The 17,739-nt window shown below is 39.3% G+C and overlaps 1 protein-coding gene across 5 annotated transcripts; it reads left to right on the top strand.

The window, feature by feature from the left end:
- Window positions 1-5,007: 5,007 nt before the first annotated feature.
- LOC131310183 (uncharacterized) lies at window positions 5,008-10,746 on the top strand. 5 transcript variants are annotated; one of them, XM_058337072.1, is made up of 8 exons: window positions 5,573-5,645; window positions 5,783-5,831; window positions 7,923-8,000; window positions 8,284-8,369; window positions 8,490-8,612; window positions 8,710-9,516; window positions 9,669-9,879; window positions 10,006-10,746. In XM_058337072.1, the coding sequence occupies exons 4-8, from the start codon at window positions 8,364-8,366 to the stop codon at window positions 10,506-10,508; spliced, it is 1,650 nt and encodes a 549-aa protein (XP_058193055.1). In that variant the 5' UTR covers window positions 5,573-5,645; window positions 5,783-5,831; window positions 7,923-8,000; window positions 8,284-8,363; the 3' UTR covers window positions 10,509-10,746. The 5 variants fall into 5 exon arrangements, with proteins under 5 accessions (XP_058193051.1, XP_058193052.1, XP_058193053.1 ...); XM_058337070.1 differs by lacking the exon at window positions 7,923-8,000 and having other exon boundaries at window positions 5,542-5,645; XM_058337071.1 differs by lacking the exon at window positions 5,573-5,645 and having other exon boundaries at window positions 5,692-5,831.
- The last annotated feature ends 6,993 nt before the right edge of the window (window positions 10,747-17,739 follow it).

Below are 17,739 nucleotides of genomic sequence, written 5' to 3'. Positions count from 1 at the left end.
CGTGTTATTTCCTCTTTTCTTTTCTCTTGGCTTTTCCTTCATCACCATATGGCAGTTCAGATCCTGACAGTGGCGGTGGTGATGGTTCTCTGACAAAGGAAGGCGGTGGTGGCAGGGATCCAATAACGAATCTCATCGATTGGCTTGTCATCCTCGTTGCAACTGTTGTTTGCGTAGAAGTGCGAATAGGGTGACCTATTCTTTCGCTAGAAGAGGTAGTTGTGGTTTAATTATGGCTTTCTACTCCTCTTGTGTACCTATGTTTCTATCAATGAAGCTATTACCGTTTTGACAAAAAAAGAAGAAGAGAGACAATGTTGGACCCATTTGGCAATTTACGCCCACATGTTTCAAGGGTGGGTGTGACTTATCTCAGGATCTTGCATAAAATGATTCAAGCTGTTCATATTTTTCAAGGGTCGCAACGAAAGTCAACCAAATCAAAGATCGGTAAGACCTTGATTTATTAATTCGATCAAAAAATTGAAAGAGATGTCACTGAGGAAAATAACCTAAGAAGCATAAGAAAAACAAATGAGATGACAAGATCAAAATTCGAATTGATTTACTAAGTCATTTCTGATACTTGAATGAGCTAGTTTCTTTTTATAAAAAGTCTTCAAAAATTATTCTTTTTGACAAAAAAAAGAAGAAGGAACGATTTGGAACTCACCCTCTAATTCATTGTTGAAAAATGGAAATGATAATGGCAAAATGACATGCATGGGTGTGGATGCTCTATGCTTCCACCTCTCCTCCAAAAGGATTGTTCTGACCGCAAAACGAGAACTTAAAGTTTGTTTCTTTTTTTTAACTTTGTATTAGTTTTGTTTTCTAATCAGTACCCTATCTTTTCAATTATTATTTTCATTTCTCTATTTTTACTCATTACGTTTCCTTTCAATCATTATCTTATTTCTTTTTCCACCCACTGCCAAACTATAATACCCAAAACTAACAAATGAACAAGACCAAAATAATGCATTTTTGTCAAGAAGGCTTTTTAATTTCGTGACTAACAAATCGGTTAAAAATTGTCCCAATCTGTTTGGTTTGGTTTAGTTTAGCTAACCATCCGTTGGAATGGAAATTATCATCCCGAGCTTGGAGAGAGGAAGCGGCTGGGTTAGAATGTGAGACTCTGCCGTCCCAAACCATTGAAACGACACCGTTTTGATGCTTTTTGAGGGGTCCCTCCTTTTGGTTGCTAGGCCCTTGTTTGGCATAGCGACACAATTTAACGATTTATTGATTTTTGTTGCAAAAATGATACTCACATAATAATTCAAACACAATATCAAACATAACCTCTCATATACATGTGGGCTCCACACACACTACTATGTGTGGGCCCTACATGTATGTGAGAGGTTGTGTAAGTTATTGTGTTTGGATTATTATGTGAGTAGCATTGTTGTTTTTGTTAAGAGAATAAATTTTTTACACCGCCGGTGTAAATATTTGTTTCCTCCAAAGCAATTGTATTGCGCCACATCGCCATATTTTATTAATTGAGATCACTGTTTTGACATATGTCACAATGCAATTGATTTGAAGAAAATAAATGTTTACACTGGTGATATAAAGAATTTATTCTCATTTGTTAGATCTATTTTACTACTGGCCTCTAAAAAAATATTTAAACCGCTCACTATTTTAAAAATATTTTTCATGAGTTACTGAAAAAAATGCTCTTGTACGACTCCAGCAGTAAGTTTTGGTTTCCGTTCAAATGAGATCGTCATCTCTAGTCCGGACTCCGGAGAGAGGAGGCTGCGTGCCGGGTCAGATCTGATGCGAAAAGGACAAAAAAGAGAGAAGATTCCGCCAAAATGCTTTTTTCGAATAGTCAAATGCGCGCCCGAAGTGAGTGGGGCCCGGATTATTAGCTGTCATTTGGAATCTTTCCTTTGCTTTACTTTACTTTACGTCACCTCTTTTCTAGATCCTTCCGGTTTCCGCTCTTCATTAATGCGGGATTAATGTATTTTATTCAAATACGAGTAGTAACTAGAAATAGAAGAAAATGCTACTCACACAACCTCTCAAGCATAACAACTTACACAATCGCTGATGTCATCGTAAAACGACATCGTTTTGCTTTTAAAAAAAAAAAACAGATCGCATACTGTCACACCTTTCACTTTCCCTTCACCTTCCTTTCCCAATTTGACAGAGAAGATCCCCTCCCAGACGAGAAGCTGATGGCGGAGACACCACACAAGGTGCTGGCGGTGGGCGGCTGCAGCGACAAGATCAAGCACCTCCTCGAACCGGTCGAGGCGTCCGTCCCGTGGGCCGACCGCATCCAATTCCACCGCATCAACATCAAGAACGATTCCAGGCTCAAAGGCCTCATCAAAATGGCAGATTTGGTCACCCACGAACACACACACACTCTCTCTCTCTCTCTCTAAACAATTTTGCACAATTTCTTTATGGTTTTTCAAATAATTTTTTAATTTGTTTTTTTTTCTTCTCATTTGCGTGTTGGGGATGGAAATTTTATGAGGTTTTTGGATCTCTATGCCACGAAACTTAAAATGCATATTTGAGAATCTCTCTCTCTCTCCAATTTTGTGCAATTTCTCATTCTTACTAGTTTTTTTTTTTTTCTTTTAGTTTTGGTTTTTCCGTTTGTGTTTTTTTTGTCTTGGTTTGGTGCGAGTCTATATCATTTTGGATCTGTGTGGCCTACGGCGCTGGGGGGTTGGGTTGCGGTGGTCGCCGGTGGTGATGGGAAGTAGGTTGGGGTGGTCGCCGGTGGTGGTGGGGAACTGGGAAGGGGATTTTTTTCTGTCAAACAGGATAAGGAAGGGGAAGGGAAAGGCGTGACAGTACGCGACTTGGTTTTTTTTTTTTTTTTATTTAAAGCAAAACGATGTCGTTTTACGATGACGTCATGCTGACGTCAGCGGTTGAGTGAATTGTTGTGCTTGAGAGGTTGTGTGAGTAGCATTTTCGAATAAAAATACTCGGTGTCCGGGACTGGGCTGCTAAACTTATCAAACTATTCAAATTTAAACTCGTGTTGATTTGTTAAAATCTTGTTCCAAGTTAATTTGTTATAATTGAATATTTTTTTCCCAGCGCGTTAAAATTTCAAATCAAGCTTAAACAAGTTATTATTTGGCTTGTTTGACTTATTATGTATAAAAAAATTCAAATTACTCGAAATTGCCTCGTGTTTGATTGATTAAAGCTTATTTTGCGCTCGACTTGTCTCATAAACAAACTAAATTCGAACATTTTTGTAAAGCTCGTTAAAATTTCAAATTAAGCTTGATCAACTATCTATTTGGCTTGTTTGACTCGTTTACCTCCCCTAAGAGCATCCGCATTGTAATAAGCAAATGGATGTAAATAAGCAAATTTAACAACAATGCTCAAAAAACACCCCACATTGTAATAACCAAAGTTACAAGTCTTTTAGTAAATAACTAAATTCCACTCATTCCATAACCAAACTTAACAACTTTTACCAATAACCAAAACTCAATAACCAAACTCAACAATTAAACTCAAAACTCAATAACTCAAAAACACCCCATATTGGAATCGTCTCATCGAGACGAATAATTTGGCGTGGTTGGGTGCGTGATTAAAACTCGTTTGCGATTGAACAAATGTGCATTGTGTATTGTTGGATTTTTTTTGGTTAAGTTTGATTATGAACTAAATGGATAATCAAATGCTGACGTGGCACATTTTGATTATTGATTTTGATTAATACCATTGCGGATGCTCTAATATTGTGGTATAAAGAAGGGCGAGGCCAGAAAATGCACAAACAACTATTTTTAATTCTATAATTATAAAAAATTGTAAAATATCTATGATAGTATCTACTAATCTAGACATTTTCTCTATCATATAAAATTTGAGTAGAATCTTATTTTAATCACTATCTAATGAGGTGTGGTTAGCATATTTTATTTGTAAAAAATAAATTTACTACTGTCCAATAATACATCCTACTTGCACAAATTCACTTGTATCATATGTTTGAGAGTTTGTGTAAGTGTATATAAATACATACGGTTAAACATTTTTTGTTTCCTGAAATCCAAATACGGTACAAATCTTCTGTGTAATAGAGTTTTGGTACAAACAAAAGCAGTTCCGGCATTACTATTTCCCAATATTAATTTGATACACATGAAACATTATTTTTACTTTATTTAGACATATCCAATTGTATTAATTAACACCCAAAAGTCCTTTTCCTCACCACTTTGTTTTTTATTATTATCCGCAGGCACAGAAATTAAAAATCCGAAATTTGCTTGTAATCTCATTTTCATTCGTGTAAATTCTAAACATAATGTTAGAGAAAGAAATTTTGACGTTTCAAGAAAAGGTTTCAGCTCCAAAAGTAATAAAAACCCTTATCAGATCACCGAAATGCTACTGGTACATACAATCTGTGCACATATTGTGCACAGATTTTGTAGTGGGATCCACCACGGGTCCCACACAAATGATCCGAACTGTTCATTAAATGTAAAACATTTTTTCAAGGATTCGTGTAAAAAATCAGTTCAATCCAATACCTATAGATGCTTGATCTAATCATCTAACTTTTCATTACCCGAAAATCTGAATGAAAATTTAGATGATTGGATCGAGCACTTATAAGTATTAGATTGAGTTGATTTTTTACGAGGACTCTTGAAAAAATATTTTACATTTAATGAACGGCTTGGATCATTTTGTGGGACCCATGGTGGGCCTATCACAAAATCTGTGCACAATCTGTGCACAGATTGTACTCGTATGTACCAGTAGCATTACTCATCAGATCAAACGTTTCCGCATTCAATTTTTTTATTTCATGTCAAATATATAACTGCCCAAAAAAAAAAAAATGAAAATCTGCAACTTGTGATTTGAACTTTATATCCGTCAACCCATTTTTTAAAAAGTCTCTCGGGGGCAATTTCGGAAAACCAACAATTCATTTTGAAAGAACCCGCAACTTCCTACGTCTTTCCTCCGTGTCATCGCCGTGGCAAACGTTCTCCACCGTCCATCTCAATCTCAACCTCCGAACCCTAGTTCTATCCGCTGCATATATAATGCTTCAAATAACGCTATTCAAACTCTCTTCCACCACATAGAGAGAGAGAGAGAAAGAGAGAGAGAGAGAGAGAGAAGGGGTTACCAATCCTGAGAGAGAAGGGGTTACCAATCCTCAATTCTATCTTCCATTCCTATCCAGATAGAGAGAGAACATCAAATTCTAGAGAGAGAGAGAAGGGATTACCAATCCTCAATTCTATCTTCCATTCCAATCCATAGAGAGAGAGAACATCAAATTCTAGAGAGAGAGAGAAGGGGTTACCAATCCTCAATTCTATCTTCCATTCCAATCCAGAGAGAGAGAGAACATCAAATTCTAGAGAGAGAGAGAGAGAGAGAGAGAGAGAGAGAGAGAGAGAGGCTTGGAGGAGCTGTTTTTGCAATTTAGGGCTCTGTTTGGGCGTAAACGGAGATGGAGAGAACGGCAGCGGCGGAGACGACGTCGTCCGAGTACGTTCGATGGGAGGAGGTACACGTGTCGAGCGACCAAAGAAAGAAAAGGAGAGAGGAGGTTCGTTACTATCTCAGACGGAGGGACGGCAAATCAGATCTGGCCGTCATAGGTAAACAGAAGAAAAAAGGACATTTTCCTTATTCGAACCACCACCACGTGTCATCGTCCTATCACTACGCTATTCAAGATAGGTTTCTGCGTTCTTCGATTTCGGTTTCACCTTATTCTTCTTCGTATTCGTTGAAGCTGAGATCGAGAAGAGAAGTTGTTGATTGGTTGAATTCCTTCGTCTCAGGTACACATACATACACAATCAGTTGTTTTCCATTTTTGGGGATTAATTTTCCTATGTATGTGTGGTTTGAATGTTTCTTCTGAGAAAAAGGGACATTTCCTTTTACTTTTGCTGTCTTTGTTCTTTCTGTTGTTTATTTAATTTGATTTTTCCCTAGATGTGAAGTACTGTATATACCTTTTCGGCTACAACCCCTTTGGGTTGTTAGATTGGGAGAGAAAAGGGAAGGAACCAATAAAAAAAAGCCATTTTTGTAATTTTCTCTTCATTTATCACCAAATTACTCAATCCAAATGTGTGATTTGCCGAGAAACTCTAATCCTTTCTTATCTTATCAAATCAAATCCCACAAACCGAAGGGCTAGGGAAATTCATCGATTTCTTCCTGTTTGATCTAGGGAAATTCGTCAATTTCTTCCTGTTTGATCTCGATTTAGATGTTTCAATTTTGCGTTCTTATTTTGGTTTTACGTTGTCGAAATTAATTTTGTATTGAATTTGATGGATTCCGATTGGTATCTGTTCTCTCCTCTTGCCCGCGATGCGTGTGCAAATCGTGTTAAGTGTGTGCAAATCATGTAGTATTAGATAAAAGAAGAAAAGTGATAAATGTTTAATTGAGCTTAATCCGTAATGAAATCTGTGATGTTAAGTAGAAAAGAGGGGAGGAATATATTAAGGTAGCAGTTTTTTTTTCCTTCTTCTTGACATTTTATTTGAGCAGATAAAGAGGGGTAGAAATTAAAAGTGCGAGCCGACTTAATATCCACCCTTCACACCAAAAGGGGTGTCCCCTGATAATAGTGATAGACATCCTCCAGTTTCCATGGCCTAGGGTTTGTACAGAAGGGGATGCGAGCTTTCCTATGGATTCGACCTGATTTGATATTTTTTTCCCTTCTTGTTTTCCCTGGAACCTGAAAGATGGAAATTCTGCTGTTACAATTATAATAAGTCTTCAATGGGCGCATGGCTTTGTTGTAGTTCTATGAGTTCTTTCCCTACCTTGTTTCTTGTGGGTTTGATTATTTGGGGGGGGGGGGGGGGTGGTTTTGTGAATTTTGCGTTTGTGCTTATTATGGTGCGGGAGTACCAGCCAGATCTGATCGAGGGCAGATGAATTTAAGTTTTGAGGAAAACAATTTTGCGATTTCAAAAGGGAAATTTTAACTGTTTTATTCTATGTTGATGTCTTTAGGTCAGCGTATAAAGTTTTGATATGAGACAATATCATTTCTCTCTCCCCATGGGCAGAATATCCAAAATTTTCAATTGCCCTTATTTTGTTTATTCTTTTCATGGTACCCTTATTCTGTTTTGGCCTTTCGGAATTATGGATTTGATGAAGTCCATGTACAATTGATATACAAGGTCCCCTTAATCTCTTCACTTAACAATATACATGTATTGTGAAAATTGCAACCTGAAGGATCAATTTCATGTGATTGGTAATCCCCGTTTTAGTATTTGGTGAACATATGATGCCCTGCCCAAAAGATTTGAACATATGATGCCTGCACAAAAGAAAATCTTTTGGAATTGGAGGTTTTCTTTTGATTACGAATTTCTTAATTTCAATTATTCATTGGCAGAGGAGTGCGTCTTGGTGAAATAGTCGTTGATTTTTTTCTTGACCCAATTTTCGAAGGAATGCCTTTTATTTTTCCTTGTATATCATCATTTTCTTAATTATTTAGGTTTGTTTTTTTATCGGCAACTATTTGGTTTGTTGATGGTGCTATGCAAAAGGTATGTACGTCGACGTTCCATCCCCTTTGAACGTGTGAGACAAACATATTGAAACTACATTACCCTTTCAGTATCTGATGTAAAATTGGAAAATTTTAGGTGGAATTGGGGTTATATATTGAGTCACCGACTTCCACAAATAAATGAAAGTAGGTTTCCTCTTATTTGCTGGAATTCTTGGTTGTTATGTATAAGCTACTTCCCCCTCGTCTTGTGGGGATATGAATCATATGACATTCATCTTCTCCTATCTTTGACTGTGTATGATTTTTCCCCTAACTATGATCAAGTCAATTCTGTTGGTATTCGTGATATGGAAAACTGACTTGATCTCGGTGGCAGGGATTTTCAATCAATTTCTAAGAGCTGGTTGAGAGCGTCAGAATTCCTTTGCCCTCAATATAGATTAAAATCTACAAGGTCTTTCATGGCTAAGTTTGCCTTTTAATATCTTTAATTAGTCTTTTCCCGTGTTAGGTACTCTGTTTATCTTTTGCCATTGTTTGATCGTTTTTTATTCCATCTCATGGCATTGTGCAAGATTTTTTTTTTTTTTGGGCTTTTGGCATTTAGCTTCTGATTGCTAATCATACCTTCAGATATTCTTTTCAAGATAAATTTGCATGATTTTGTTGATAGTTTTCTTTGTTACGGTGTGCATACTTATTATTATAGTACTAATGATACGTATTTGTGAATGCAGACTTACCTCCTCATCAGTCATCCCTAGATGCTGCTGTCACCTCAGATAGAAAAAATGCTTGCACTTTTGATGTAGAGACAATGAAGGTATGTATGTGACACTAGCTGGTTATACTTCTATTTGTTGAAGTCTCATATTACTTCTGACTCTCATATTGATGTAGAAATATCATTTCATTGACTTTTATTAATCGCTTCACCCTTCAGGATGTTCAGTCAAGGAAGCTGGGCCATCATACTACAGAATTTTCATGGTTAGGTTCTCCTTGGACTTGCAGGAAAAGGCGAAGGCATTATCCATCATTTATCCGGAATGGTGTTCATATTCCTGTGAGTGCTTACCTGAATTCTTGTTCTTTTTTCCCAACGTATTCATTGTTATCGTCACTTATTTGTTGACTGCTTTCGCTGCTTCTTTTTTTATTAGGTTCATGCATTTGTATATGTTCTGGCTGAAGAAGACAAGCGAATTGTTGCTTACTTGGAGGATATGTACGAGGACTCGAGAGGCAAGAAGATGGTTGTGGTACGGTGGTTTCACAAGATTGATGAGGTTGGTATCATTTTGCCTCATAATTATAATGACAGAGAGATTTTCTTTTCTCTTTGTCTTCAAGATCTCGGCATGGAATGTGTAGATGGATTAACAGCTATCCTCAGTCCCCAGCATTATGATAAATATCTGAAGGAAGCTAAATGCAATCAGTTGGAGCCATATGTATGCCGGAGACAGTTTGACAATGATGATATCAAGCCTTTCGATATAACCCAAGTTAAAGGTTACTGGAAACAAGAAATACTCAGATATATGTACAGTACTTCCCCGTCAAAAGGTCCTGTGAAGTCTCAGCAAGGTCTGAAGGTGGTTAGAAATGTTAGCGAAGGCGTTGAAAGTAGACCCAAGAAGAGAGTTTGGCTGTCAAAGGACGGTGGTGACCTGGCTTTTAACAAACAAGAGTCATTAAGCCCCTATTTGGATATCCGTAATTTTCATGGCAGTTTGGTTTGCAATACAAAGAATGGCCAATCTGCTACTTGTATGTCTGGAAAGCAAGCCATCTTGCAAAATCCTCCACAGCATTTAGCCAGAGGTTCTCAAGTTGAAGTGTTCTCACATGACAGTGGCCTGAGAGGATGTTGGTTTAGAGCACTTATCATCAAGCAGCACAAGGATAAAGTCAAGGTGCAATATCAAGACATCAAGGATGGTGATAATGAAACTAACTATCTTGAGGTGAAAATACTAGTAGTCCTTAGTTCTTTTTTTCCCCCTTGCCTTTGATCAGGAAAACTAGATATAATGCAACATTGAAATGTTGAATTCTCCTGTTAACTTTGGCCCAAATTTTATACTTATCTTACCATTTATCTTAATTGATACTGCAGGAATGGGTTTTGGCATCCAAGGTTGCTGTTCCTGATCCATTGGGACTCCGAATGGGTGGTAGGACAACAGTTAGGCCAACCTTATTGTCTAATAAGTGCAAAACTTACGTAAATTCTGGGGCAGTTGTTGATGTCTGGTGGCATGATGGATGGTGGGAGGGGATTGTGCTTCGGAAAGAAACTCAGGATAGTGTTTGTGTTTATTTCCCAGGTATGAAATGGTTAGCTCCTTGAGATTCTTCTTATGATAGTGGGAAAAAAATATTTCAGGATTGCATTGAAAATTAGATTGATGCACCATATTTATTTATCCTTCTTTTTTTTTTGTTTCTTGCAGGAGAGAAGCGGGACTTGATCTGTGGCATCTCCGACTTGAGAATTTCTGAAGAATGGCTGGGAAATAGGTGGCAAAATATTAAGGAGAGACCAGATCTTGTGACCTCGATATTGTCTGGCCTTGATACGAAGAATATTATGGTCGATGTGGAACCGGAAAAAGCTACCGTCAGCGATGAAATGGGATCCAGCATACCTCAGAAGGACTCTGTCGTGCACAAGGTAAAAGAGTTTGAAGTGGTCGATCTTTCAAAAGATGCAATGCTTGCTCAACTGAGGTGGAAGTCATTGGGAAAGAGAAGGCGTGGAAATTCATTTCAAAAGCTTGATAATGTTGGTGATAAAAATAAAGGCAGTCCAGAAGCTGTGGCAACAGGCACCTTTGATGGTTTCTTTATTCCTAAAGCCTTGAAAGTTGACCGTGACAACTGCAAGTACCTGCGGGAATATCCATTTCGTTCCTCGGCTGTCCCTCCTATGACCAGCTTGGTTATGTCTATGTGATGCCTTTCTCTCGGTTTAGCTGATTCTCAGAAGTGGTTAGTCGGTTTAGATGTACATGTAATCCGTTGATGTGACTTAGGCTAGGTTAGGATTTAGTGACTTATATGATATATCTATGGAAGGAAATTCTTTACCCTGTATCGATGTGTACCATAACAGTAGCCTGAAGGGCCAAATTGCCTTTCCAATCATGGGCAGCAGTTTTTGGATGCAATTTATTATGTTTTGGAGCTCCAAAGTCTTCTCGTGTAGCTGTTTGGTAGAACCACTACTGTGTCTTACAGTAAAGGTCTTTCTCAACTGCAGATTGTTGATGGATCTCTTCAACAGTTGAGTAAGTAATCTCTACAAGAGCCGCTGTGAATAGAACTTTTCGACAAACAAACTCAATGCATTAAATTAAAACACAAGATGACAAGTTCAATAAAGTTGCCCTTGCTTTCACATGAGCAGCCTGCACTATTGGCCTGTTCACCTTAACAACTTTAACTACATTAAAATGACTACATAAGGAATACAAATCCATAAGAGCAGTTTGCAAGCTAAACTCGGCATCTGCAGGATTGAGAAGCCCCTACACAAAAGCTGCACAATCAGGCAAATCTCCCACAACCCTTGACCAAAGGCCTAATCCAGCACTAACAAACCAGCCCTGATTTCTACCATAGCTGCCGAAGAGGAGCTACACCTGGCTACTTGATATGCCACCTCTTGCCCACCATCTCCTACTTGAACCCAAGCCATCGCACCCTTTTTTGTATTGGCCTGCCACGCACCATCCGTAAGGAAAAGAAACAAACCCCGAACATCATCCCCTCCTCTTCCAAACACAAACTGCAACTCAGAGCAGCTCCACAACCAACACTAAAAATGCCAACCATCCTGCAACTCGCATTTCTTCCTGAACTTGCATCAATTCTTGAGGCCTGAAAAGCAGGCCAACGCATTATCCAAAGGATTAACTAAGTCGCAGTCAACATTATGAAATACGTCGTCATTACACACCCACCAAATAGACCACAAAATAAAAACTGAGTCCCAAACCAACTCCAAAGAGGGCGCCTCCGTCAACTACTTTGCAAACCAAACCCCAAACAAAACTGGAGAGCCCACATCAAAATTAAAACCCAAATGTGAAGCCCGCCACACCCTTTTAGCAAACCAACACTGAAAAAATAAATGCTCAATTGTCTCCACCTCTTGACCACACACAGGACAACTCGGATCAACACTCACATTCCTCCTTAACAAAGCATCCTTGACGGCTAAAATCTGGTGCAACACCTTCCAAATAAACAAGTAGTACTTTGGAGGCAAACCCAAGCCCCAAACTCTCCCCCATGGTCCAAACAGATCTCCAACCTTCTCAATAACTTGACTATGAGATTTTGAAAACTAAAACAGGTATGCTGACTTAACTGAAAGAACACCATTTTTAGAATGCTCCCACACCACATCATCCTCCACATTAGAGATTGGAACATACACCTCCGAAATTTTCTGAGCTCTCTCTCCCGGAAAGAGCGTAGAGACCAATGGCATACGCCACACTCTAGAGCTTTGATCAAACAAGTCAGCCACTTTGAAACTAGTAAAAAGCCGAGACATATCTCTACCAGCATAAGGATTAGAGGATTTAGGAATCCATTCCTCCTTAAATACATCCACCTTATTCCCACTACCCGCTCTCCATTTTAAGCCTTCTTTCAACAACTTATTCCCCCATAGAATGCTTCTCCAACCCCAGGACGCATTAGAAGCAGCCTTAGCATTAAGAAAATCTGTGTGGGAGCAATATTTTCCACGCAAAACCGACGAAAGAAGTGAGTTAGGAATTTTAAAATCCTCCACGCCATCTTAGCTAACAACGCTTGATTTAAACACTCCAAATCTTGCCAACAACAAATACTCCATTTCCGCCAAACTATATCCTTTTCCTTCTCACCATGCCTGATAAGCACCCGTTAATGCAATGCAGGATGCGCTAGTATCTAGCTTTAGTTAATTTCATCGTTTAATTAGTTGCTTCTTAATTGCGTTTACTCATAAGGTATGTTTTTAGTGCTTTCAGGTAAATCGTGTGAATAAGGCATATTTTGACATCATCCATGGCCCGAGTGCGTCCAAGTACCCGAGGAACCAATGAAGACCCTGTCAGCTTCTGAAAATCTGTCTAAGTATGGAAAAATCACTTTTCGAAAAAATATCGATTTTCGAGATAAAAAATGGCGGTAATTGATCCTTGAATTTTTTTTAAGAGCAACTTCAAAATTGCAAGGTTTTATTCAAAGATTAAGGTCATATTTCGAGCCATTTATTCGATAGAAAAGTGTGCTGTTTTCTGTTTTACACTAAAAGTTGGGGGTCAACATTTTGATTGGATTGAAATCTCAAAATTCTGGTAATGCCATTGTTTCCAAATGGGGGGTACTTTCTTATTTTCATTAAATAAATTAAAGTAAAGAAAAGGTAAAAGAAATGTTTAAATTGCAATATTTACTTAAGTTTAGAGAATGAAAATAAGATGTTGTGAAAGCTGTTTGGTGCTGTGGAAGCTGCTGGGAGCTATGAAGCTGAAGTGATGGGGATAATGGCCTCGGCATCGATGGGAGAAAATAAGTTACATCGATGCCGAAGGGCTTATCCAGGAAGGCACTAATGTGCTCGGCATCGATGGAAAGAAATACATTACATCGATGCCGAAGCCTTTAGCGTAGCAATCTAAGCCATTCTCCATCGATGCCGAGGGCCTTAGGGGCGAATCTTCAGAGCATCTCGCGGTATATTCTGCGCGTGGATCCCCAGAGTATAAAAGCTTGTGTCATCATTTTGTACAAACAAGTAGAATAGATTGAGTAGTATAATTTTTAGATCTAGAATAGATTTTGAATCTTTTTGCATTGTTCTTGAGTGTTCTTCATTTTCAGCTTTGAATATTTTAATTTCTGCCTTTAGTTGTTAATTTTTGATGTTGTCGCCTTAATTAAAGTTGTCGCTTTACTCCCAATCTATCTTAATCTCTAGTTTATTTCAAGTTTTGTTATTTCATTATGTTAAGTAGATTTTTGCTTGCTCCTATCTCAATAGATATGGGTGAGTAGTTTACCAATGTTAGGTCATGGGGTGATTAGCACCTCATGGCTCAAGTAGAATTGCGTTTTTCACCATAAAGTTTAAACCTTTGGTTCGGGAATCGATGTGAGGTTCAGGTTTATTTGTCAAATCGCTAAGGTGTTAATCTCCTTGATCATGTGTAGGTAGGAGCATCGCCTACCTACCACACATGATACTTGGAGCTCTAATGCACGAGGCATTTGCTAAATAAATTCTAGAGCTAACTTGGTGATCGAACCATTCTATTTTCCGATTCGGGAACCTTAATTGTGTATCCTGAATTGCGTATTTGGGTAAGAAATGCAATTTTAACTTGAGTCGTGAGTGTTAGTAATTCCTAGACCTAACCTGTCTTTTATCTTAGTTTATTCGCGTTCCAATTTAACCCTTTTCATTTCCACTACGCACGTAAAACCAAGTTGGCTGTCTAAAAGCCGAAAGCCCTTGCTTACATCTACAAATCCAGCAAAGCTGTATTAATTTTTCCCCTGGGTACGATCCCGGATTTCCGGATTATCATGCTTCAACTGACGTATTAGGCCCTACGCTTGGGGCGTTATCTCTTATATCGGAGCGAACGAAGCAACGCCACAAAAATGAGTAACCACCCTTTTTAACTTGATTCAAAAAATACACAGGAGCCCGAAAACACAAAGAGCAAATAGATTGGAATAGTCAGCATGACATGCCTAGCCAAAACTACTCTGGCCGCAAAAGGCAATAAAGGGATCTTCCAATTGCTAAGTTTAACTTGGATCCTGTCTAAAACGCGAGAAAAAAGAGCTGTGCTACGTGCACAGCAGCTGTGCACAGCAGCGGTTTTCTCCCGCCTCGAGTAGCAAAAAGATGATCGGAGCCGCTCATTTTGTTCAAAATATGTCGTTTAAGGTCTCTGTAAAAAATGATCTTCGTTCGATATCGTTAGAGGTGTTAACAAAACACCCAAAATCACTTCAGAATTTAGCCTAAATTTTATAGTGATTTTGGGTGTTTTGTTAACGCCTCTAACGATATCGAACGAAGCTCATTTTTTACAGAGACCTTAAACGACATATTTTGAACAACATGAGCGGCTCTGATCATCTTTTTGCTACTCGAGGCGGGAGAAAACCGCTGTTGTGCACATAGCTTTTTTGGAGAAAAAAGACTCCCTTTCCGACAAGAAAAATCCAAATTAGCACCCAAATAGACCCCAGGTTTATCAACACATCTGACACCAAATATACGCTTTAACCAATCCACATCTCTTAATTGCATATTACGACTTACAAACAACTCCGACTTCGCAAAATTGATCTTTTGGGACAAATTTGGTTTCGGGATCCTCTTTTTCTGGGGATTTTGCGGAAGGAAAGGAAGTTGGGGTTGTGGAGGTCAGGCGAGCAAAGGAGCGATTTTGATTCAATGCGTCCTAGGGAGACGGTCAGTGTGTTCTCTCTTCAAGGAAAAGATCGACCTCTGAGATTTTAGGTGTTGACTTGGGTGGGGGGGGGAAGGGAGTTGGGTCTGTGCATGAGTATGACAATCTGGATTGGGAAGAGGAAATTGAGGATGTTTCAATACAAAAAGACAATCAAGATTTGCAGCGGTTTCAGTGGAATTGATCGGTTGCTCTTTTGACTCAAAGATTTCAGCAGAGTTCTGTCAATGAGGAGTTTGGGTCGGAGACCAGGGTGAGGAGGCCTCGGTTATCCGTTTGGGATGAAGGTGTGGAAGAATTGGACTGCAACCAACATTTTGCAGAAGAGTTTCGGCATTTCATCTGGTCGTGGTGTAGGAACTTGAGTCAAGGTAAGGTCAATGATTCAAAAAATGGGGTTTTGGAGGAGGTTGGCCCTTATCAACCTCGTCCATTGCCATGAAAATTCTGAGCTGGAACTATCGAGGGCTGGGCCATCTCCTCACAGTTTGAACAACGAAATCTCTAGCCCGGGGCAATGGAATTAATCTTCTTTTCCTTATGGAGACTAAGTGTAGTGTGGACTCTCTGCAAAAAATGGGGCTTAACATGGGTTTCAAATTTTACTCTGGGGTTGATGCTATGGGTAGTCGGGGTGGTTTGTGGGCGGCTTGGGATGACTCGGTAAATGCTTGTGTCATAAAGAAGTCCATGAGGTTTCTTCTTTTCAAGATTTTGGATGCTATTAATGGGGATTGGTTTTTATTTTTGATGTATGGTCCTTTGGTTTTAAGGGAAAGAGAGACCTTCTGGAAATTGATGATTGATGAGGTGGGTCAGCTCTCTAGGCTGGTGATGATTATTGGCGATTATAATCAAGTATTTAATCATGAGGAGAAGTGGTCCAGCTCTGGGCGGAGCACTCTGGGGTTGAGCTGGCTTCAAGATTTTGTGGACAAGTGCGGGTTATCTGATATCCCCAGTTTTGGAGTTAATTTTACTTGGTCTAATAACAGGAGTGCCGAGTTTGTTACTTTTGAGAAGCTGGATAGGGCTGTGGGGAATTCTTTGTGGAATCAGATTTTCACGAGTGCATCTCTTTCTATTTTGCTGATCCAGCGGTCGGATCATAGTCCTATTATTTTGGATACTCACTGGCAAAAGCCGAAAAGGAGGAGGTCATTTCGGTTTGAGGAAGGCCGGATTGGTTGTTAGGATGTTAGTCAAGTTACTAGGAAAGTTTGGGATATTCCCATAGCGGGATCAGTAACCTTTTAGAATGGTGCAAAAGCAAAAATTTTTGCTGAGGCATCTTGCGAATTAGCATAGGTTGTCCTTTGGTTTTTTGAAGGGTGAAATTGAGGATAGGCGAAAGTGGTTGGCGCATATTCAATCCCAATTCAACAGAGGCTTAAGTTCAGAGGATAGATTTTTGTGGTTGGAGCAAGATGTGGGGGTTAGGTAGGAGTTGGAAGGTTTGCTAGCAAAAGAGGAACTTTACTGGGCTCAGCACTCTAAACAAAGGTGGTTGGAGGTGGGGTATTGAAATACAAAAAAATTTCATCATTCGGCGATCATCAGGTCAAGACGAAACAGGATTGTTGCTCTTATGGATACAGCGGGTAATATAGTGACAAATCCAGGTCGTATTGAGGAAATGTTTCTTGAGCATTTTTTGGAGCTTTTCAAATGCAAGGGACCTAGTGGAGGAGTTGGCAGTGGGTCTTCTGTTCTACAATTGGGGGGTGGCAGTGAGGTGGGAGTTGATTCGGATTTGCTCAAGATGGTTAAGTCTAGGCTCACGGAGGAGCAGTAGCAGGAGTTGGACCGTCCATTTACAGCTGAAGAGGTGTAAAAGGCTTTGTTCCAAATGTCTGGCTTTAAAGCGCCAGGGCCAGATGGTTTTGTCACTGCTTTTTATCAGAAAAACTGGGATTGGTTGGGCAATGAGATTACAGCTGCAGTGCTTTCTTTTTTTGAATCTAGTTATTTATTAAAGGAATTGAATTACACGATTATTACCTTTATCCCTAAGGTCCCTATTCCATAGAGGGTAGGGGATTTTAGGCCTATAAGTTTGTGCAATGTGTTGTACAAGTTGATTTCGAAAGTGTTGGTTAATCATCTTCGGTCCATTTTGGGTTGCTTGATTTACCAATTTCAGAATGGTTTTGTGCCTTCGCGGATCATTTCAGATGATATTATGATTGCGCATGAAACCTTGGAATTTATACGGAAAAAGAGGAATGGCAAGAAAACTTTCTTTGCTTTAAAGCTGGATAAGAATAAAACGTATGATTGAGTTAACTGGAATTTTCTTCTTAGTTTGTTGCGGGTTATGGGTTTTCGTCAGAAATGGGTGGGTTGGATACGCCAGTGTATTATCACGGTGTCTTTCTCTATTTTGGTTGATGGGCAGAGATCCAGATCCTTCGTGCCAACTTGTGAAATTCGGCAAGGGGATCCCCTTTCGCGTTATCTACTCATTCTGGTTGCCCAAGCGATTTCTAATGGTTTGGCGGAGTTTGCAGCTAACAATGTGTGCCGAGGAGTTGCTATAAGTGCCTCAACTTGTCACTTCCTGGATCTCTTCTGTGCTAGCTGGGTATCTCTATCCCTTTGGGTTTGGATCTAGTCACATAATCCTTCAGTATGGCCCTCCGCTCTCAATCCTTGCTATTGCAAATTTTAGTCCTTCGGGACATTGTAAAAGACACG

Source organism: Rhododendron vialii, chromosome 12a, assembly GCF_030253575.1.
Source record: "Rhododendron vialii isolate Sample 1 chromosome 12a, ASM3025357v1".
NCBI classification, from domain to species: domain Eukaryota; kingdom Viridiplantae; phylum Streptophyta; class Magnoliopsida; order Ericales; family Ericaceae; genus Rhododendron; species Rhododendron vialii.
Note: the sequence above shows the minus strand (reverse complement) of the source record. Positions and strands in the feature narration are given on the sequence as shown.

What these genes read in the sequence shown, in the direction of transcription:
- LOC131310183 (XM_058337068.1), top strand. Translation starts at nt 5,495, where the DNA reads ATGGAGAGAACGGCAGCGGCGGAGACGACGTCGTCCGAGTACGTTCGA. An exon ending in TTGATGTAGAGACAATGAAG is followed by an intron (nt 8,370 to 8,489) that starts GTATGTATGTGA and finishes TTCACCCTTCAG; the next exon opens with GATGTTCAGTCAAGGAAGCT. An exon ending in TGTTTGTGTTTATTTCCCAG is followed by an intron (nt 9,880 to 10,005) that starts GTATGAAATGGT and finishes TGTTTCTTGCAG; the next exon opens with GAGAGAAGCGGGACTTGATC.